Source organism: Bufo bufo, chromosome 1, assembly GCF_905171765.1.
Source record: "Bufo bufo chromosome 1, aBufBuf1.1, whole genome shotgun sequence".
Taxonomy (NCBI): Eukaryota; Metazoa; Chordata; class Amphibia; order Anura; family Bufonidae; genus Bufo; species Bufo bufo.
This window is the reverse complement of record NC_053389.1, coordinates 793,150,318-793,174,673: the sequence shown is the minus strand read 5'-3', so window position 1 is coordinate 793,174,673 and position 24,356 is coordinate 793,150,318. Positions and strand designations below refer to the sequence as shown.

The 24,356-nt window shown below is 46.2% G+C and overlaps 1 protein-coding gene across 4 annotated transcripts; it reads right to left on the bottom strand.

Annotated features, from left to right (window-relative positions):
- Window positions 1-1,113: 1,113 nt before the first annotated feature.
- LOC120986451 (nuclear factor interleukin-3-regulated protein-like) lies at window positions 1,114-22,957 on the bottom strand. 4 transcript variants are annotated; one of them, XM_040415042.1, is made up of 2 exons: window positions 22,864-22,957; window positions 1,114-2,593 (listed from the first exon to the last, which is right to left on the bottom strand). In XM_040415042.1, the coding sequence occupies exon 2, from the start codon at window positions 2,328-2,330 to the stop codon at window positions 1,269-1,271; it is 1,062 nt and encodes a 353-aa protein (XP_040270976.1). In that variant the 5' UTR covers window positions 2,331-2,593; window positions 22,864-22,957; the 3' UTR covers window positions 1,114-1,268. The 4 variants fall into 4 exon arrangements, with proteins under 4 accessions (XP_040270976.1, XP_040270975.1, XP_040270973.1 ...); XM_040415041.1 differs by lacking the exon at window positions 22,864-22,957 and adding an exon at window positions 6,949-7,223; XM_040415039.1 differs by lacking the exon at window positions 22,864-22,957 and adding an exon at window positions 7,065-7,222.
- Window positions 22,958-24,356: the final 1,399 nt, after the last annotated feature.

Genomic DNA, 24,356 nt, shown 5'->3' with positions numbered 1-24,356 from the left:
TAATAAGGCCCCCTACAATGGTCTCAGTAGTCATAATGCCCCTTGCAGTGCCCCCAGTAGTAACGACCCCTATAGTGGCCAAGTAGTTATAATAACCCCTATAATGGTCCCCAGTACTTATAATGCCCACCTGCAGTTATAACCTCCCATGTAGTGCCTCCTGTATAATAATGTTCCTATATTGCCCATATGTATAATTCTCTCCTGTAGTACCTGTATGTATAGTTCCCCCCATAGTGCCCCCTGTATTAAAATGCACCCTTTAGTGCTCCAGCCTGTAATGCCCCACTATAGTGCGTTAGCCTGTAATGCCCCTCCCATACTCATGCCCCCTTGTAGCGCTCCATCCTGTAATACCTATCTTTACTGCTCTAGCCTATAGAACCCTCCCCTATAAGACAGGATGTAACTCAGGATCAGTACAGGATAAGTAATGTATGTACACAGTCACTGCACCAGCAGAATAGTGAGTGCAGCTCTGGAGTATAATACAAGATGTAACTCAGGATCAGTACAGGATAAGTAATGTATGTACACAGTGACACCACCAGCAGAATAGTGAGTGCAGCTCTGGAGTACAATACAGGATGTAACTGAGGATCAGTACAGGATAAGTAATGTATGTACACAGTGACTGTACCAGCAGAATAGTGAGTGCAGCTCTGGAGTACAATACAGGATGTAACTCAGGATCAGTACAGGATAAGTAATGTATGTACACAGTGACTGTACCAGCAGAATAGTGAGGGCAGCTCTGGAGTATAATACAGGATGTAACTCAGGATCAGTACAGGATAAGTAATGTATGTACACAGTGACTGCACCAGCAGAATAGTGAGTGCAGCTCTGGAGTATAATACAGGATGTAACTCAGGATCAGTACAGGATAAGTAATGTATGTACACAGTGACACCACCAGCAGATGGTGTTTTCCTCTAATTCATATTAATTAAAGCCCAACACAACAGATTTGATAACGGACACGTATGTAGTTGGTGAGGTGTACCGAGTACTGCATGATCTGCTACTACCCCATCTCACCTATCACTGCAGCATGTAGCAGGGCTAGTATTAGGTATTGATTACACGGTGACAGTAGATTATACACATCCTTTTATGATTTTATTACAACTCACATTACATATATACAAGATCTCTGTCATCGCCTTCTACCCTCATAGTAGAGCAGTGACACAGGTGCAGCAGTCCAAGATGTGGCACCTACAGGTAAATAGAAATAGTGGTGCCCACATATTTGGCTTCAGTCATTAAACAGTAAAATGTTCCTGTTGGTTCTCCTCAGCCGTGTGTGCCCACCAGCTCTCCTGTCCATGTGACCGACTTTTCAGTCTCAGTTTATGCGGTAATTTCACGCCCGCTGCATTATCCCAGAAAGTCGAGCAAGAATTAGATGTTCCCTCGTCACTGCCACTGTCCTCACTGTGGTAACCCGAATGGGGAGATTTGGGCGACCTCAGATCCCCCGTAACCTCGTCTTCGGCCGCCGTCTTCATCAGCTGCTGGTATTGAGTCTGTAAACTGTCTGCATGAACAAATATGGAGGAGCGTAGCGGAGGGGGGTTACTGTCACCGACAAAGTGCTTCAAGGGGACCAGATCTGCAAGCTCTGGACTTGCCATGTGCCTTGACTGAGGGTCCACTGTGAGCCCACCGACTCTATAAAGGATCACGCCCCCGCGTGGCACTGCCAGTCTTGAGGATGCGCTGCTGTCCACCGGGCACCCGTTGGCAAAGTCATTTTCCATTGCTCTCTCATCTCCATAAGAGCCTGGCAGCGGACTGTCTCGAGAGGACTGGTCTGAGAGGTCTGAAAGTGACCCCCGGGGGGAATAGCTGTCATTTGCTGCTCCGCCTCCGCTGTCTGCCTCCGAAGAGTCTGAATTCATTGCCAAGAAGGAAGATGTGAAAGCCGAATTCCCTCCGTTACACAGAAGCGACCCCGCGTCTCCACTATTACACCTTTCAAGTCCATGTCCCGCTTCCAGAAAGGAGGCGGCATTTATGAGTCCATAACGGATCTTCAGCTGAAGCAGTTCGCTCCTCAGACGCCCGTTCTCCTCATCGAGGGCCGCCACCCTTCCTTCCAGGACCAGATCGTGGAAACGTCTCTTTTCGCGGGATCTCTTGGCAGCTTCGTTGTTTTTTCTTCTCTTCTCCCAGTAACTGGCATCTTTCTTCTCGTCGGAGATGAACTCTCGCTTACGGCGTCCGCTTCCGGGACCCATTTGGTTGCCAGAAGCTTTGCCCCTGGAATGCTGCTCCTCCTGCATCTCCTGCATCTCCGAGTAGTTGGACCGAGGAGATTCCATGTCAACCCAACCGTGTAAACCTCAGAGAAGCCTTGTCGTGTTAGTAGCGGCAAGGTCCGGGTTAAAGTTGGATGAAGGCACTCAGGTTGAACGTTGGCTCTTGAGATGATGGATTGAAGTAGGTATCACTTGGTGGACTTGGCCATGCAGCCTGGGCATCCTCTGGGTGAGCTGTGATACTCGGAGGATCCTCTGCCTCTCACGTCTCTGCCAGGTAGTAATTCTGCTCCTCTGTGTTCCAGGTTTTTCTGCTTTGGACACACCTATAGGAAGAAAAAAAAAAACAACTTATGAAAGTGATCTTATGGTGATGGTGCCCCTCCCCGCACGTCTTACATAATCTGACCCCGCTTGGCATGGAATGGCCTCACGTTTGCCCTGGTTTTACTTTGAATGTTAATTACATCAATGACTTTGTGTTTCGTAATCTGTCGTGTTATTACATCGAATATCCACAGAGGTGTAACCCAGGCGCTGGGCATGTGGAATGATCAAATAGAGGTGACTAAGCCGCTGGTACACGTGCGGGCAGATCCATCACATGGATGCCGTGCTAGATGCGTATGGTGGGCAAAAAAATAACCAGGGCGCATGTAGCAAAGGTGAGTGTGTCACTGGACACAATACGCCACCCTGTATCTAAATTCATGAGACCAAGTGACTTGTGGCACTACTGCGGCTTCCCCGAGCAACACATCTGCATCCCGCAGCCCCCAGTAGTATGACTGTTGTCATCATGCAACCCTATGGACATGCCTAGTGATTGGTAGGCATGACTGACCCCGAGAATGGAGGGGGCCCCAGCACTAGTCAGGGGAACTGCATCCTCTTGACAGTTTTTGTCCTCCATAGCTGCGCTCCTGGCCTCCTGTTGTGCGGGGAACCACAAAATAGTGGCATTCAGTCAGGGGGTGCACCACCAATGAGGCCAGGTGAGGCGATCGCCTCAGGCAGCACCAAGTAGGGGAAAGAGGGGGGCAGTGAGCGCTTTCATTGATTAAGAAATTGGCATTGGGGGGTGGCGCCCTTTTAGTTTTCGCCAGCAGAAAGGTTAGGTGCACCCCTGCATTCACCGACATGGAGGTGTGTTGTAGTCTCATGCACAGCAGGGAGGCTGGGGGCTCCATTGTGCAGGGGAAATGCCAAAGTCAACTTGGTCCCTGATTTGGCAGAAGTATGACCCTCCCCACACACCGGTCAGAATGGTACTGTATATACTAGCAATAACTCCATAACGTTCTAAGATGGGAATACCCCTATCCATGACAAATACAGCTCTGCTGCCTCTGTATTTGAAGATTTTATGATGGAGCATAGAGGTGAATGGCGCTGGAAAGGGATGAGTTCCCTTTTGACTTTATTCAGTTTGGTGGGTGGGCTTATAAGGGTTAATGTTGGGCGCAGTGCTAGCTGGGTTCAGTTTTTCTTCGTCTGCCCCCCGAAGACATCAGCCTGTCAGCCTGCTCCATCCATACATGTGTGTCAGTGTGTTAGTATGTGTACACACCCTGCCTCTTCCACCCTCCCCTTCTCCTCCAGTCCACGTGCCTAATCTCGCTGCCATGTGATCAACCAGCGCGAGGCACGGAAACTAGGTCAGGATTTCGTAAACAGACCTGAGGGCGCTCAGCCAGAGACCAATGCCCAGCACCGCCAAAGACCCCTTCGATGCCAGACACTGAGAGCAGCACAATAATCCTCCCTGCCAGGATCCTAGTGCTCCGCCATGCCAAACACTCATTCCTTGCCAGGCTACACATCCATTCACTACCAACTACTACTACTGCCCTGCACCCATTCCCTGCCAGGCAGCTCCATAACACCATTCTCTGCTAGTACCCTGCAATGCCAAACACCTGTGCCCAGCTGGACTCCCAGTGCACTGCATTGCCAGTCCTAGTACCAGGCAACTCAATGTACCCATTCTATGCCAATCTCCTAGTACCAGGAAAAATCTATTCTATGCCAATCTCCTAGTACCAGGAAAAACCTATTCTATGCCAATCTCCTAGTGCCAGGTATAATCTCCTTATACCAAGCAATTCTATGGAGCCATTCTGTGCCAATCTACCAGGCAGCTCCACACACCCATTCCTTCCCAAGCGTTTAGTAGCAGTAAACTCCTGCCACTCACCACCTGGTGGGCACATCGTCTTTCCAACTGCTGGGATCAGGCTACTTTCACACTGGCGTTTTGGTTTCCGTTTGTGAGATCCGTTCAGGGCTCTCACATTTGGTCCAGAACGGATCAGTTTTGCCCTAATGCATTCTGAATGGAAAAGGATCCGCTCAGAATGCATCAGTTTGCCTCTGTTCCGTCTCCGTTCCGCTCTGGAGGCCGCCTGCAGCGTTTTGGTGTCCGCCTGACGATGCGGAGGCAAACGTCCTGACACACAATGTAAGTCAATGGGGACGGATCCGTTTTCACTGACACAATATGGCACAATAGAAAACGGATTCGTCTTGAACACCATTGAAAGTCAATGGAGGACGGATCCGTTTTGGCTATGTTACAGATGATACAAACGGATCCGTTCTGAACGGATGCATGAGGTTGTATTATCGGTGCGGATCCGTCTGAGCAGATCCATGACGGATCCGCACCAGACGCGAGTGTGAAAGTAGCCTAAGCACAGTACCACTTCTCATGCTCTGGTATCTTTCTATATACTACTGTATGCACAGCACAGAACCGCTTCTCGGGTTTGGATACACTGTCAGTGCCCATACACCCGGTATTTTGGGTAGGCGGTGGCGCGGCGTCACTTCTTCCTAGTGACCTCACATTGTGTAACGCCCGCGCAGTATCATCGCCTGCGCCTTTATTATTCTACATTAAAATAGGTTAAGCTATTCAAACACGTGCCGGCTTCTGGGAATGAAAATATGGAGTAATTGCCGTTTATCTCTGTGGTATGTCGATGCCGGTCACCATTATTACTGGGTTTTGTAACCGACTTTAATGGGACCTAGAAATGGGAGTTAAAGGAAATGTGTGCGGCGGGGTGGGGTGAGAGAGAAAATCAGTAATCAGCCCGCACGTGTGGCGTCTAATTACACGTGAATAGTTAGCCCTGTAAGTCATATATTCCGGAAGTTTATTATACACAAATATAAACTGCAACGTGAGCGGCAGGATGAAACTGGAAGAGGTTATGTTACACAGATGTAGCAGAGCCGAATTTGTCATTGTTTCTATTGTACAGGGCGATGACTCCCTTTCTGAGCAGGGATAAAGTAGTGGCTTCACCTGTGACGCCAACTCCGTTCTGCTGCACTGAGAAACAGGTCTTTGTAGATTGTCCTTTGTTTTCCCCCTACATCTTCTTACATGAGGGTCATATGTTTTGGATTTTCAGCCATGAAAACCGTGTAAGCTATATACGCAAACACGTAAAGATGTAGCAGTGCTGAGTTTGTAATTTATTCCTGCATTGTTTTAACCATCGAACATAGCAGTACTGACTTTGTCATGTGGCACGCTTTTTTTTGTTTTTGTTTCCTTACATAGGACTGCAGACGCAGATATGAGGCAACTGTAAAAAGTCGCAGAACAAATTCAGCTCTGCCACATCTATAGTAACAAACTGGCAGCTGGATCTCAAACTACAACTCCTAGTGTATTCAGGCCGGGAGTTGTGGTCTTGAAACAGTTGGCGAGCGCTGCTCTATGATATATGCCCCGTGCACTTATAATGTATACCTGTATATAGTTTGTTGGCAGCCACGGGTGATGCCCATGCTTTGTGCCCGGGGGCTGCTTATATAACTGGCTTGTATTACCCTACGGGCACACTCTCCTTGAGGCCTCTTGCACACAAACGTTTTTTTTTTTCCGTTTACGTAGCGTTTTTTGCGTTCCGTATACGGAACGATTCATTTCAATGGATCCGCAAAAAAAATGGAAGGTACTCCGTATGCCTTCCGTTTCCATATTTCAGTTTTTTCCGTTCAAAGATAGAACATGTCTTTTTTGTCCGCATAACGGACAAGGATAGTACTGTTCTATCCGGGGACAGCTGTCCCGTTCCGCAAAAAACGGAATGTGCACGGACGTCATGCGTATTTTTTGCGGACCGCAAATTACTGGTCGTGTGCAAGAGGCCTAAGCCTCATGCAGACGTCCATGGAACAGGGTCCGTGAGGTACCGGATTGGCATTGCAGGAGCGCACGGCCTCATAGCAGCCAGTGACGCCGTGCGCTCCTGCAATGCCAGTCCGGTAGCTCACGGACCGTGTTCCACGGACGTCTACATGAGGCTTATACTTGTTACATACATCGGCAAAGGTGATGCCTGCTGCAAACTGGGGCACAACTGCACCACCAGTAGCACACAGCCTTACCCACAGATGCCAACCCCGCTCCGTCAGCAGCTCACACACAACCGGCATATTGCCCATTCATGCACCCTACCTACACACTGCCCCTATCTCATGTACAGATGGTGCCCACCTGTCACCCAGATGGAAGGCACCTCGCACACATCTGCTTCTTCCCTCAACCTCCTAATTTCCATAAAGATGTAGCAGAGCCGAATGTGCCCTGTATTGACAAACTCAGCACTGCTGCATCTGACAAACCCGGCACAGCTACACACCTCCATATGGTTGCACACACCTTGCAGTCGGTACACGCCCCACACATTACTGGATGTCCCGTCCACACCCGGAGGTGACCACATGTCAGCCTGGCACAGACCTAGTGTATGGGGTGTCCTTCTGGTGGTCACTTACCTGCGAGATGGGTGTCAGCGTGGTGTGTGTGCAGTCTGTGTGTGTCCTCCTGTGCCAGTGACAGAGCCGGTTGTGTCTCTGGTTGTTTTCTGCGCCTCTTTCTCCTCCTCCTGTGTGTGCTCTAGTTTCCTGGCATCGTTCCTCTGTCTCTCTCAGAAAATGTGTGTCAGTGGGTCAGACATTGCATAACCCAGCGTCACAATCTGTGTCTGACGGGGGCTGTGGAAGGAGGGGAGGAGGTAAACCGGGACGCAGGAAGGAGGGATACCGGGTTAAAAATAGGCCCTTGTCCGCCAGGGATCAGTGACCCGCAGAGCTTGCACTCTAAAGCCTCTTTCGCACGAGTGATACATATTGTGTCAGGATCAGTTCAGGGGAAAACTGATGGTTTTTGACGCAAGTTCAATCAGTTTTTTCAGCATTTGCGGTTTCTTTCCATCCGGGCTGCATGCGTTTTTCGAGAGCATGAAGAATAACAATCTACATCTCTAAGTAGCCATAAGTGAAAAACGTATTCCATCAATTTTTTGAATAAGCCACAATATAGAAAATGTCGCGATTTTTCCTGAACGCAAAGATGATGCGTGAAAAACGTACATAATGAATGGGTCAGGATTCAGTCCGGATGCTGTGCGTTCACTACACGGACGGAAAACCCGCTCATGTGAAGGAGCCCTAATGGACAATGCATCTGGCACTTTTATCCACCTCTAAGTTATTTTTGAATATTTCTAGAAAAGTCGAGTGACAACCAATATGGCCGCCATTGCAGTTGTCAACTAGTGACGAGCCCCCAGTTATATAATGACTTACATTCAGGAGTCTGGAAAAGCTAAGAGATGAGCTGCAGTGATGAGCATGTAGGGGGTGACCATGTTATATTTCTCCAAGTTCTGCTGCATGGCTCCCAACCATTCCTGATTCAGCTGGACAGTTCAAGCGGGCATAACTACTGAGAGGGGGGCAACAAGGGGCATCACTACTGAGAGGGGGGCAACAAGGGGCATCACTACTGAGAGAGGGACAACAAGGGGAATCACTACTGAGAGAGGGACAACAAGGGGAATCACTACTGAGAGAGGGACAACAAGGGGCATCACTACTGTGAGGGAGACAACAAGGGGCATCACTACTGAGAGGGAGACAACAAGGGGCATCAGTACTGAGAGAGAGACAACAAGGGGCATCACTACTGAGAGGGAGACAACAAGGGGCATCACTACTGAGAAGGGACAACAAGGTGCATCACTACTGAGAGGGAGACAAGGGGCATCACTACTGAGAGGGAGACCACAAGGGACATCACTACTGATAGGTAGACAACAAGGGGCATCACTACTGAGAAGGAACAACAAGGGGCATCACTACTGAGAGGGAGACAAGAACCATCACTACTGAAAAGGGACAACAAGGGGCATCACTACTGAGAGGGAGACAACAAGGGGCATCACTACTAAGAAGGGACAACAAGGGACATCACTACTGAGAGGGAGACAAAAAGGGGCATCACTACTGAGAAGGGACAACAAGGGGCATCACTACTGAGAGGGAGACAACAAGGGGCATCACTACTGAGAAGGGACAGCAAGGGGCAACATAGAAACATAGAATGTGTCGGCAGATAAGAACCATTTGGCCCATCTAGTCTGCCCAATATACTGAATACTATGGATAGCCCTTGGCCCTATCTTATATGAAGGATGGCCTTATGCCTATCCCATGCATGCTTAAACCCCTTCACTGTATTTGCAGCTACCACTTCTGCAGGAAGGCTATTCCATGCATCCACTACTCTCTCAGTAAAGTAATACTTCCTTATATAACTTTTAAACCTTTGCCCCTCTAATTTAAAACTGTGTCCTCTTGTGGTAGTTTTTCTTCTTTTAAATATGCTCTCCTCCTTTACCGAGTTGATTCCCTTTATGTATTTAGCAGTTTCTATCATATCCCCTCTGTCTCGTCTTTCTTCCAAGCTATACATGTTAAGGTCCTTTAACCTTTCCTGGTAAGTTTTATCCTGCAATCCATGTACTAGTTTAGTAGCTCTTCTCTGAACTCTCTCTAGAGTATCTATATCCTTCTGGAGATATGGCCTCCAGTACTGCGCACAATACTCCAAGTGAGGTCTCACCAGTGTTCTGTACAGCGGCATAAGCACTTCACTCTTTCTACTGCTTATACCTCTCCCTATACATCCAAGCATTCTGCTGGCATTTCGTGCTGCCCTATTACATTGTCTTCCCACCTTTAAGTCTTCTGAAATAATTACTCCTAAATCCCTTTCCTCAGATACTGAGGTCAGGACTGTGTCAAATATTCTATATTCTGCTCTTGGGTTTTTACGCCCCAGGTGCATTATCTTGCACTTATCCACATTAAATTTCAGTTGCCAGAGTTCTGACCATTCTTCTAGTTTTCCTAAATCCTTTTCCATTTGGCGTTTCCCTCCAGGAACATCAACCCTGTTACATATCTTTGTGTCATCAGCAAAAAGACAAACCTTACCAGCGAGGCCTTTTGCAATATCACTTATGAAGATATTAAACAAAATTGGTCCCAGTACAGATCCCTGTGGAACCCCACTGGTAACATGACCCTGTTTTGAATGTTCTCCATTGACTACAACCCTCTGCTGTCTGTCACTCAGCCACTGCCTAATCCACTCAACAATATGGGAGTCCATGCTCAATGACTGCAGTTTATTGATAAGTCTTCTATGTGGGACAGTGTCAAAAGCCTTACTAAAATCTAGATATGCGATGTCTACTGCACTAATGAGAAGGGGCAAAAAGTAGCATCACGACTGAGAGGAGGACAACAAGGGGGCATCACAACTGAGAGGGGGACAACAAGGAGCATCACTACTGAGAGGGAGACAAAAAGGGGAATCACTACTGAGAGGGAGACAAAAAGGGGCATCACTACTGAGAAGGGACAACAAGGGACATCACTACTGAGAGGGAGACAAAAAGGGGCATCACTACTGAGAAGGGACAACAAGGGGCATCACTACTGAAAGGGAGACAACAAGGGGCATCACTACTGAGAAGGGACAACAAGTGCATCACTACTGAGAGGGAGACAAGGGGCATCACTACTGAGAGGGAGACAACAAGGGACATCACTACTGATAGGTAGACAACAAGGGGCATCACTTCTGAGAAGGAACAACAAGGGGCATCACTACTGAGAGGGAGACAACAAGAACTATCACTACTGAAAAGGGACAACAAGGGGCATCACTACTGAGAGGGAGACAACAAGGGGCATCACTACTAAGGGACAACAAGGGACATCACTACTGAGAGGGAGACAAAAAGGGGCATCACTACTGAGAAGGGACAACAAGGGGCATCACTACTGAGAGAGAGACAACAAGGGCCATCACTACTGAGAAGGGACAGCAAGGGGCATCACTAATGAGAAGGGGCAAAAAGCTGCATCACGACTCAGAGGAGGACATCAAGGGGGCATCACAACTGAGAGGGGGACAACAAGGAGCATCACTACTGAGAGGCGGACAACAAGGGGCATCACTACTGAGAGGGAGACAGAAAGGGGCATCACTACTGAGAAGGGACAACAAGGGGCATCACTACTGAGAGGGAGACAAGGGGCATCACTACTGAGAAGGGACAACAAGGGGCATTACTAATGAGAAGGGGCAAAAAGTAGCATTACGACTGAGAGGAGGACAACAAGGGGGCATCACAACTGAGAGGGGGACAACAAGGGGCATCACTACTGAGAGGCGGACAACAAGGGGCATCACTACTGAGAGGGAGACAACAAAGGGGCATCACTACTGAGCGAGACAACAAGAGGGCATCACTACTGAGAAGGGACAACAAGGTGTATCACTACTGAGAAAGGACAACAAGGGGCATCACTACTGAGAGGGAGACAAAAAGGGCCATCACTACTGAGAAGGGACAACAAGGGGCAACACTACTGAGAGGGAGACAACAAGGGGCATCACTACTGTGAAGGGACAACAAGGGGCATTACTAATCAGAGGGGGCAAAAAGTAGCATCACGACTGAGGAGGACAACAAGGGGGCATCACAACTGAGAGGGAGACAACAAGGGGCATTACTACTGAGAGGCGGACAACAAGGGGCATCACTACTGAGAGGGGGACAACAAGGGGCATCACTACTGAGCGAGACAACAAGAGGGCATCACTACTGAGAAGGGACAACAAGGTGTATCACTACTGAGAAATGACAACAAGGGGCATTACTACTGAGAGGGAGACAAAAAGGGGCATCACTACTGAGAAGGGAGACAACAAGGGGCATCACTACTGAGAAGGGACAACAAGGGGCATCACTAATGAGAAGGGGCAAAAAGTAGCACCACGACTGAGAGGAGGACAACAAGGGGGCATCACAACTGAGAGGGGAACAACAAGGGGGCATCACTACTGAGAGGGGAACAACAAGGGGGCATCACTACTGAGAGGGGGACAACAAGTGGCATCACTATTGAGAGGGGGCAACAAGGGACATCTCTACTGATAGAGGGACACCAAGGAGCATCACTACTGAGAGGGGGACAACAAGGGGGCATGACTACTGGTAAGGGAACAAGAAGGGCATCACTACTGAGAGGGGACAACAAGTGGTATCACTACTAAGTGGAGGACACCAGGGGCATCACTACTGAGAGGGGGACAACAAGGGGCATCACAACTGAGAGGGAGACAACAAGGAACATCACTACTGAGAGGCGGACAACACGCAGCGTCACTACTGAGAAGGGGAAACAAGGGGCGTCACGATTGAGTGGGGGACACCAGGGGGCGTCACTACTGAGAAGGGGCAACAAGGGGCATCACTACTGAGAGGGAGACAAAAAGGGGCATCACTACTGAGAAGGGACAACAAGGGGCATCACTACTGAGAGGGAGACAAGGGGCATCACTAATGAGAAGGGGCAAAAAGTTGCATCACGACTCAGAGGAGGACAACAAGGGGGCATCACAACTGAGAGGGGGACAACAAGGAGCATCACTACTGAGAGGCGGACAACAAGGGGCATCACTACTGAGAGGGAGACAGAAAGGGGCATCACTACTGAGAAGGGACAACAAGGGGCATCACTTCTGAGAGGGAGACAAGGGGCATCACTACTGAGAAGGGACAACAAGGGGCATTACTAATGGGGAAACAAGGGGCGTCACGATTGAGTGGGGGACACCAGGGGGCGTCACTACTGAGAAGGGGCAACAAGGGGCATCACTACTGAGAGGGAGACAAAAAGGGGCATCACTACTGAGAAGGGACAACAAGGGGCATCACTACTGAGAGGGAGACAAGGGGCATCACTACTGAGAAGGGGCAACAAGGGGCCTCACGACTGAGAGGGGGACACTAGGGGGCATCACTACTGAGAGGGGAGCAAAAAGGGGTATCACTACTGAGAAGGGTGTCAACAAGGGGCTTCACTACTGAGAGGGGGACAACAAGGGGCATCACTACTGAGAGAGGGACCTCATTTGCGGATCCGCAATACACAGGCACCGTTCCGTGTGAATTCCGCATCACGGATGTGGACCCATTCACTTAAATGGGTCCGCAAATCCGGAGATGCGAAATGGTGCAGAACGGAACCCTACGGAAGCACTACGGAGTGCTTCCGTAGGGTTTCATCCCGTACTTCCGTTCCGCAAAAAGATAGAACATGTCCTAACTTTTTGCGGAACGGCCGGATTGCGGGTCCATTAAAGTGAATGGGTCCCCGATCCGCTGCGGCTGCCCCACTGTCGGTGTTTGTGCATTGTGGCCCGCATTTTGAGGGCCGCTGCTGCAGGAGGCCTAATGCAGAAGGAATCCTTGACTGAAGAGCTTGCAATCCAATACACAGAGATTGTATAGATCATGTACAGGGCGACAGTACTGAGAGATGGGTGGCCTTCTCTAAAGGATCCCTGGCCCTCAGAGCTTTCAATCTACTTTTTACATCCATTCCTACATTTCAAGAGCCCTGCTTCCTGTCACTGAAGTGACACCACGGCAGGGTCTGTTACAGTGTGTTAGTGCAGTCTCTGAACAGTCTGTCATTTTAACATGGAATTTATGCATGTAGCCGTTGGTCCAATTTTACAGCCTTTAGTGGGTAAAACGGGCAAAACTATTCATCATGACCCATGCCAAACGACTCCACACTGCTACATGGTTTTGTGACGAAATATTACTCAGGAGTTTTGCAGCTCATTCTCTTCATTCATTAGTCTGACTGGGCATGCTTGGCATTGCATAATTGTGTTGGTATGCGGCTGATGGTGGTTTGCCCTGGCATGTAACCTGTGTTGGTATGCAGTGTAATGCAGGTTACGTCTCCCATCCATCTGTTAGGTTAAACACTAACTGTGTGGAGCTAATACCACTGTCCTCTTATGGTTGTACTAGGGCAGGGAGTGAACGCTGGACCCTCTATGGCTACGTTATGGATACAGTCTCCTGCAGAGCTTGCACTCTAGTATTACAGATACTACTGGCCCAATGCATGCTGTCAATGGCAATAGGATAAAATTGATCCCACCTTCTCAATTTTTGGAAGAAGCCAAAAGGAGAGTAAGGATATGTTTGCATGTGGCAGAAATGTCTGCGACTGTCCCATACATCGGAATGAGGCTTGCAGAAATCCATTTTCATGCCGCAGAAATATCCGCATTCAGATGTAGGGAGCAGATTTTCAATTGCATAAATTTTGGCAACTAATCTGCCACGTGTGAACAGTACTCTAATAGTACTCTAATACTACCCAAATAATACTAAAGTATGACTAGATTGTACTGGCATAAAGAGGCATCCAGAAACAGTACCTGAAGATTACTGCCATATATTACCCACATGATACTGCATACAATTACTACACAATGGTGTCATAATGTGCCTGAAGACTGCCACCATATACTGTATTACCCACATAATACTGCCATAAATGACTACACAATATTGTCAAAAAGGTCTTGAAGGTTACCACCACACAATGCTGCCATAGATATCTGCGCAATAATGTCAAAATATGCCAGAAGAATACTGCCATACATTACCCGCATAAAACATCAGAAAATGACTATATAACAGTGCCATAATGTGCCTGACAATTACCACCATGTATTACCCACATAATACTGCATAAAATGACTACACAATAGTGCTATAATTTGTCTGAAGATTACAACCATACAGTACCCACATAATACTGCCATAAATGACTACACAATATTGTCAGAATGGGTTTAAGGTTAACCACCACACAATACCCACACAATGCTGCCATAGATGACTGCACAATAATGTAAAAATGGGCCTGAAGAATACCGCCATACATTACCCGCATAAAACCATCATAAAATGACTGCATAACAGTGCCATAATGTGCCTGAAGATTACCACCATACATAACTGCTAGAAAGTGCTCATATAATGCTGTTATAAATACATACATTAACTACTTTTGAATCCAGAGAAAAATAAGCAGACTGGTTTAAAAGCTCTATTTATACAAGCAGGCAAATAACGCGAGTTTGTGAGCATTCGCGTGTTTGTATTAAGTGCGTGACTTTAGATTACGTGACTTGAGATTCAGGGACTTTAGGAGGGGACTACAGTATGTTATATACTTATCACTGCACTACATTGTATTTTTCTCTTTCTTGTGTAATCGCCACTTAGTATGTGTTCCATTATTGACAGCGCAGTCCAGTGCACATCTTGCATGATGTATGCAGTCCTGGAACAGCCGTTTCAGGTGCATATCTTTGTTCAAAATGTGAGCAAATTGCTTGTTTGGAATCACACATCGAGTCTCTAACCGGGCGAGTTTCAACACTGAGAGGCGTTGACAATTTGGAAAAGAGTTTGCTGCTCACTGAGCAAGCGCTCTATGGGGTAGATGGGGGGGAGGGTGGTAGCGAGGAGGAAAGTGAGGTAGGTAGCTGGGTAACAGAAAGCGGGGTAGAGGGAAGAGTGCCAGGGAGGCTAGTCCTGATCTGACACACCCCAACAAGTTTGCACGTTTGGCAGATGATGGGGATGTCAGTCCAGGAACGGCACTGCTGCAGCCGGACCCTTCCTCTGCCAGTCAGGGGAATGTCGGCTCCAGTAAGCAGGGGACCAGGAGAGCAGGGCAGGCCAGACAGGTGCTGGTAGTGGAGAGTCCATTATTAGGGGTACAGACAGGGCAATCTGTTACAAAGACCGTGATCGCCGAACAGTGTGCTGTCTTCCTGGCGCTAGAGTTCGATATATCGCGGATCGGGTTGACAGATTACTGGGAGGGGCTGGAGAAGATCCAGCGGTCATGGTCCATATCGGAACCAATGACAAAGTTAGGGGTAGGAGGAGAGTCCTTAAAAATGATTTCAGGGATTTAGGTCAAAAGCTTAGGGCAAGGACCTCAAAGGTAGTATTTTCCTAAATACTGCCTGTACCAGGAGCCACACAAGAAAGGCAGCGGGAGATTAGGGAGGTTAACAAGTGGCTCAAGAACTGGTGTAGGATGGAGAGGTTTGGGTTCCTGGAGAACTGGGCCGACTTCTCTATCGGCTACAGGCTCTATCGTAGGGACGGGCTGCACCTCAATGGGGAAGGGGCAGCTGTGCTGGGGAGAAAGATGGCTAGAAGGTTGGAGGAGTGTTTAAACTAGGGACTGGGGGGGAGGGTAATTACGTTATAGGAGGGGAAGATAGTGCAGATAGAGACCGGGGGCAAGGTAGTGGGACTGGGGGAGGAATGGAAGGAGGGACTAGAACAGTTCAGAAGGAAAGGTGTAGGGTAAAAAATATACATAAACCTCTCAAATGTATGTATACTAATGCCAGAAGCCTGACTAATAAAACTGGGGAACTGGAATTAGTGATGTGTGAGGAGAACTATGACATAGTGGGAATAACTGAGACATGGCTGGATGATATCTATGACAGTGGGAATAACTGAGACATGGCTGGATGATAGCTATGACAGTGGGAATAACTGAGACATGGCTGGATGATAGCTATGACAGTGGGAATAACTGAGACATGGCTGGATGATAGCTATGACAGTGGGAATAACTGATACATGGCTGGATGATAGCTATGACAGTGGGAATAACTGAGACATGGCTGGATGATAGCTATGACAGTGGGAATAACTGAGACATGGCTGGATGATAGCTATGACAGTGGGAATAACTGAGACATGGCTGGATGATAGCTATGACAGTGGGAATAACTGAGACATGGCTGGATGATAGCTATGACAGTGGGAATAACTGAGACATGGCTGGATGATAGCTATGACAGTGGGAATAACTGAGACATGGCTGGATGATAACTATGACAGTGGGAATAACTGAGACATGGCTGGATGATAGCTATGACAGTGGGAATAACTGAGACATGGCTGGATGATAACTATGACAGTGGGAATAACTGAGACATGGCTGGATGATAGCTATGACAGTGGGAATAACTGAGACATGGCTGGATGATAGCTATGACAGTGGGAATAACTGAGACATGGCTGGATGATAGCTATGACAGTGGGAATAACTGAGACATGGCTGGATGATAGCTATGACAGTGGGAATAACTGAGACATGGCTGGATGATAGCTATGACAGTGGGAATAACTGAGACATGGCTGGATGATAGCTATGACAGTGGGAATAACTGAGAAATGGCTGGATGATAACTATGACAGTGGGAATAACTGAGACATGGCTGGATGATAGCTATGACAGTGGGAATAACTGAGAAATGGCTGGATGATAACTATGACAGTGGGAATAACTGAGACATGGCTGGATGATAGCTATGACAGTGGGAATAACTGAGACATGGCTGGATGATAGCTATGACAGTGGGAATAACTGAGACATGGCTGGATGATAGCTATGACATAGTGGGAATAACTGAGACATGGCTGGATGATAGCTATGACAGTGGGAATAACTGAGACATGGCTGGATGATAGCTATGACAGTGGGAATAACAGACATGGCTGGATGATAGCTATGACAGTGGGAATAACTGAGACATGGCTGGATGATAGCTATGACAGTGGGAATAACTGAGACACGGCTGGATGATAGCTATGACAGTGGGAATAACTGAGACATGGCTGGATGATAGCTATGACTGGGCGGTTAATGTACAAGGTTACAGTCTGTTTAGAAAGGATTGTCAAAACCGGAGAGGGGAAGGGGTCTGCCTTTATGTAAAGTCCTGTCTAAAGCCCACACTCTGAGAAGATATAAGTGAGGGCCATGAACATGTGGAGTCACTGTGGGTAGAGATACATGGAGCTAAAAACAACAATAAATTACTAATAGGAGTTTACTATAAACCGCCTAATATACCAGAGTCCACAGAAAATCTACTACTAAACGAGATAGACGAGGCGGCAAATAATAATGGGGTGGTTATTATGGGGGACTTCAACTACCCAGATATAGACTGGGAAACTGAAACTTGTATATCTCATAAAGGAAACAGGTTCTTGGCAATAACCAAAGACAATTACCTTTCCCAACTGGTTCAGGACCCGACTAGAGGGACGGCCATACTGGACTTAGTATTAACCAATAGGCCTGACAGAACAACAGACGTGCAGGTTGGGGGACACCTGGGAAATAGTGACCACCTGGGAAATAGTGACCATAAAGTAATAACCAATTATACAATTATCATTCAAAAGAGCATTTCTACAGGGAGGAACAAAAATACCAAACTTCAAAAAAGCAACATTTAGCCAACTAAGAGAGGCCATAGGCCTAACTAACTGGGACAAAGTCCTCAAAAATAAAAATACAGCCACAAAATGGGATATCTTTAAAAGCATCCTAAAATCTCATTGTGAGAGGTACATACCGTATAGGAATAAAGGGTTAAGGAACAAAAAGAAACCAATGTGGATAAATAGAACTGCAAAGAAAGCAATAAATTACAAAAAGAAAGCATTTAAATCACTAAAACAGGAGGGTAGCGAGGAAGCACCGAAAAACTTTAAGGAAAAAAATAGAATATATAAAAAACTAATAAAAGCGGACAAACTAGAGACCGAGAGATTAATTGCCAAAGAGAGTAAAACTAACCCTAAAATGTTCTTCAATTATATAAATGGTAAAAAGTATAAATCTGAAGGTGTCGGCCCTTTAAAGAGTAATGAGGAGGAAGTCGCAGAGAGCGACGAGGAGAAAGCAAAGCTGTTAAATATTATTTTCTCCAATATATTCACTGAGGAAAATAAACTGTCAGATGACATGCAGAATGTAAAAGTAAATTCCCCATTAAAAGTGTCCTGTCTGACCCAGGAAGAAGTACAACAGCGACTTAAAAAGATTAAAGTAGACAAATCGCCAGGACCGGATGTGGCAGATGAGGTTTAACACTGACAAATGTAAGGTTATGCACATGGGAAGGAATAATGCAAGTCTGGATAACACTGACATGGAAAAGGACCTAGGAATTTTAGTGAACAGCAAACTAAGCTGCAAAAACCAGTGTCAGGCAGCTGCTGCCAAGGCCAATAAGATAATGGGTTGCATCAGAAGGGGCATAGATGCCCGTGATGAGAACATAGTCCTACCACTTTACAAATCATTAGTCAGACCACACATGGAGTACTGTGTACAGTTCTGGGCTCCTGTGAACAAGGCAGACATAGCAGAGCTGGAGAGGGTCCAGAGGAGGGCAACTAAAGTAATAACTGGAATGGGGCAACTACAGTACCCTGAAAGATTATCAACATTAAGGTTATTCACTTTAGAAAAAAGACGACTGAGGGGAGATCTAATTACTGTGTATAAGTATATCAGGGGTCAGTACAGAGATCTATCCCATCATCTATTTATCCCCAGGACTGTGACAGTGACGAGGGGACATCCTCTGCATCTGGAGGAAAGAAGGTTTGTACACAAACATAGAAGAGGATTCTTTACGGTAAGAGCAGTGAGACTATGGAGCTCTCTGCCTGAGGAGGTGGTGATGGTGAGTACAATAAAGGAATTCAAGAGGGGCCTGGATGTGTTTCTGGAGCGTAATAATATTACAGGCTATAGCTACTAGAGAGGGGTCTTTGATCCAGGGAGATAGTCTGATTGCCTGATTGGAGTCAGGAAGGAAATTTTTTTCCCCTTAAGTGAAGGAAATTGGCTTCTACCTCACAGGGTTTTTTCCTTCCTCTGGATCAACTTGCAGGATAACAGGCCGAACTGGATGGACAAATGTCTTTTTTCGGCCTTATATACAGGGAGTGCAGAATTATTAGGCAAGTTGTATTTTTGAGGATTAATTTTATTATTGAACAACAACCATGTTCTCAATGAACCCAAAAAACTCATTAATATCAAAGCTGAATATTTCTGGAAGTAGTTTTTAGTTTGTTTTTAGTTTTAGCTATTTTAGGGGGATATCTGTGTGTGCAGGTGACTATTACTGTGCATAATTATTAGGCAACTTAACAAAAAACAAATATATACCCATTTCAATTATTTATTTTTACCAGTGAAACCAATATAACATCTCAACATTCACAAATATACATTTCTGACATTCAAAAACAAAACAAAAACAAATCAGTGACCAATATAGCCACCTTTCTTTGCAAGGACACTCAAAAGCCTGCCATCCATGGATTCTGTCAGTGTTTTGATTTGTTCACCATCAACATTGCGTGCAGCAGCAACCACAGCCTCCCAGACACTGTTCAGAGAGGTGTACTGTTTTCCCTCCTTGTAAATCTCACATTTGATGATGGACCACAGGTTCTCAATGGGGTTCAGATCAGGTGAACAAGGAGGCCATGTCATTAGATTTTCTTCTTTTATACCCTTTCTTGCCAGCCACGCTGTGGAGTACTTGGACGCATGTGATGGAGCATTGTCCTGCATGAAAATCATGTTTTTCTTGAAGGATGCAGACTTCTTCCTGTACCACTGCTTGAAGAAGGTGTCTTCCAGAAACTGGCAGTAGGACTGGGAGTTGAGCTTGACTCCATCCTCAACCCGAAAAGGCCCCACAAGCTCATCTTTGATGATACCAGCCCAAACCAGTACTCCACCTCCATCTTGCTGGCGTCTGAGTCGGACTGGAGCTCTCTGCCCTTTACCAATCCAGCCACGGGCCCATCCATCTGGCCCATCAAGACTCACTCTCATTTCATCAGTCCATAAAACCTTAGAAAAATCAGTCTTGAGATATTTCTTGGCCCAGTCTTGACGTTTCAGCTTGTGTGTCTTGTTCAGTGGTGGTCGTCTTTCAGCCTTTCTTACCTTGGCCATGTCTCTGAGTATTGCACACCTTGTGCTTTTGGGCACTCCAGTGATGTCGCAGCTCTGAAATATGGCCAAACTGGTGGCAAGTGGCATCTTGGCAGCTGCACGCTTGACTTTTCTCAGTTCATGGGCAGTTATTTTGCGCCTTGGTTTTTCCACACGCTTCTTGCGACCCTGTTGACTATTTTGAATGAAACGCTTGATTGTTCGATGATCACGCTTCAGAAGCTTTGCAATTTTAAGAGTGCTGCATCCCTCTGCAAGATATCTCACTATTTTTGACTTTTCTGAGCCTGTCAAGTCCTTCTTTTGACCCATTTTGCCAAAGGAAAGGAAGTTGCCTAATAATTATGCACACCTGATATAGGGTGTTGATGTCATTAGACCACACCCCTTCTCATTACAGAGATGCACATCACCTAATATGCTTAATTGGTAGTAGGCTTTCGAGCCTATACAGCTTGGAGTAAGACAACATGCATAAAGAGGATGATGTGGTCAAAATACTCATTTGCCTAATAATTCTGCACGCAGTGTACTATTTTACTATGTTACTGTATGGCAGCATTATACATAGTTCGTAGTATTATGTGAACATATCATATCCAAAGCGACCCTCATAACACTGCCATAAAATGTCTACACAATACAGCCATACACTGATTATATGATACTAATATGTGATGCCAGTAGAATAAAAGCTCTAAGATGTCCCCACATAAAAATGCCATTCACTGTTTACATACTACTGCTATACAGTGAGTATATTACTAGTGCTATACAGTGAACATATAACAGTACCCGCAAAATACTGCTATCAAGTGATTACATACTAATGCCTATGTTGTGATCACCAATATAGCGGGTTAGACTGGCTTTAGACCCTAGGGTGAAACTTCCGAGGGGGCCACCTAAGCTCTGCTCATGGCAGCCAGCCAGGTAAATAGTGATCTGATGCTCCCAGATTTAATAAACGCTGGCAGCAGCAAGTACTTAGGTACCTGGCACAGGTGCCCTCCTGACTCTTTAATTTAATTGTATTGCCATCCTGAGAAAATCGGAGCAGGAGGACAGAACGTGGCAGCTGACACTGGCCACCACAGAGGGGCAGCTTCTGGGGAGGTATTTTGTGCCGCTGAGGCATTATTTTGTGACTCACTGCGGTACTTGGCTCTGCTGGGGCAGTATATTGTGCTGCACTATGTTCTTTAGCTCTGCTGAAGTGGTATTTTGTGCCGTTGTATTGCTGTAGTATGCCCTGCCTTCATTAAATTTGGACCCGCCTACAACATGGGGCCACTTTAGTTTTTTTGGGGGCTACTTTAATTTCCCAGTTTACTCCTGCCAACATAAGGTAACCATGTAATACTGCCATACACTGCCTACATAATACAGTGACATCATAGTTCCTGCAATGCAGTAAATGCATAATAATATAATAATACTGCTATACTGTGCCTAAGGTATACTAACATACAGTGCCGACGTAATACTGCCATACATTGTCTAAATAGTGCTGTTATACAGTGAACACATAATAGTGCCATTCAGTGTACACATAATAGTGCCATACAGTACATTGCCTAAATAATAGTGCCATACAGTGACTACTTAATTGGTGCTATAACATGAACGCAACAGTGCCCACATAAAACCGCTATACATTGGCTAAACAATACTGCCGTACAGTGACTACATAATTGGTGCAATAATGTGAACACATAACAGTGCCGTTCAGTGCTCATGTAATACTGAAATATATTTGTCTGACTAATACAGCCATTAGAAGTGTTATATACTATCGTGAACACATAACAGTGACATACAATCACTACATAATCAGTGCTATAATGTGAAGAGATGTCAATGTCCTCCTGTGCCCATATAATACTGCCATATAGTGCCAGTTTGATGGTGAACACATAATGCTGCCAGATACTAAGAGACGGCTGTTCTGCAGAGCTTACACTCTAACATACAGCGGGCTCAGACACTAGACAGGGACAGTGTGTGCCGGCAGCCTGTTATGAGGCAGCTGTATTGCGCCGTCACATGGTGCTGGCTTGACCTGGATTGAGAGATGTAGGTCATGAAACTAGTGGAAATATAACACAAAGAACCCAAGTCAATGCAGAAAAAGGCGAGTGCACAAGGGGGGGCGGGAGGGGGGCAGCGGGATGAGAATGGCTCCTCCATGTAACGCTGCTCGCAATTATACTATTTGTGTCATTTCCATGGGATGCAGCTGTTACGTGCTGCTTGTATGGGGCAGAATTATGGCAGGTTTTATAAGCTCTATTAGGCAACCTGGATCTGTCCGCATCTTATGTAATAAACCTCAATAGGCTCTGCATGATGGGACTTGTATACTACAGCTGTCAGAGATGCTGTTTTATTTCACACGAGTTCCTATATCCTATATGAGATAGATAGATAATAGATAGATTCATACATAGATTCATAATAGATAGATAGATAGATATGGCATAGAAGATATAGATAGATAGACAGATAGTCTAAATTTGCTTACCGAAATGTATCTTTCCTTGAGTTCAAAGGGTTAATGTCTTGCTCCTCCCGTCTAGGACAGAAGATAAATCATTAGTAAATCAGACTAATTAACCCCCCTATAAAAGAGGGCACACCCACTAGGCAGACGTGTTTCTTCCAAGCAATGTCCTTTTTCAGGGAGGGATATTTGTGCTGCCTTTGGACTCAAGGAAAGATAAATTTCGGTAAGAAAATTTTGACTCTCCTTATCGTCCTTCAGGCAGCACAACACAAAGGGATCTGAAAAGCAGTATTAACAAGGTGGGGGGGGGGGGTGTCGAAATCGCAGCTTAATCGCAAGCACCAGAATCATACAACTTATATTGTTTTGTAAAAGGTGCATGGAGAAGACCATGTAGAGGCACTGCATATTTGATCCAATTCCTTTTTTCCCCCTCTTTTCTCTGCCCAAGTGACTAAGTGGACCGAGTTGAGTGTGCTGTCACTCCAACTTTTATTCTTCTCTATAAACAGCTGGTCAGCCGACCTGAAGGTCCTTGGTTCTCCAATGACCAGTAGATGAAGCTTGTCTTGTTCAGCTGATTGAGGACTCTGATAGATGAATTTCTTAACTTACATTCATGTCAGATGAGAGCTTTGGTAGGATATAGGGCATCAACCTTAAAATTAAGTCTTCTTGATGTACTTTCAGATATGGCCCTTTACATGATAGAGCTTGCAAAGTCTGACACCTTCTTGGCTGATGCAATTGCCAACAGAAATAAAACCTTCCAAGATAGAAACCTTAGTGGTGCTTCTGTAAGAGGCTGAAATAGAGATTCAACCAGGGTCTTCAGGAGAACAGCCTGATCCCAGGCTGGAATAGGAGACAACCGATTAATTTTAATTGAATAAAGAACGTAAAAAAAATAAATTCACGGAGGCTCCATCTATGCGAGCGGTGGCAGCTACGAAAGGCACTCTTACAGTGTTAGGTTTTAACCCAAACTGGAAACCGTCCTGTAAAAAATGTAAGACTTCAGACAGATCAGGATTTTGCAAAGTTTCCACCACCACCACATCTTACAAGCCCTTCTTCAGTCCTGAACCGTCAGATTCCAGGCTGTAAGCTGAAACATCTCCGGTGTGGATGCTGTAGGCCTGCTTAAACCAGAAGATCTGGCTGGACTGTATATCCAATAATTTCCTCTGGAAAGTTGTAGCCAGTGAGGGATCATGCCCTCCTGGTCAGATGAGCACTATGGCCATGGCTGAGACTCTCGTCTCATTTTCCTGAGAACTCAGGATATGAGGAAAAATGGAGGAAAATTTGGATGAAAAATTCCTTCCCAACTGAAAGACAGGCCATCTATTCTTTCTGGTGGATCGGCTGGATTCAGGGAGCAAAACTTATTGAGCTTTGTATTGGAGGCTGTCCCCATTGCATCTAAATGGGGGTACCCCATCTGCACGCAATCTGTATAAAATACAGTCGCTGAGACTTCAACTGTGACCTACTTAACAGATCCACCT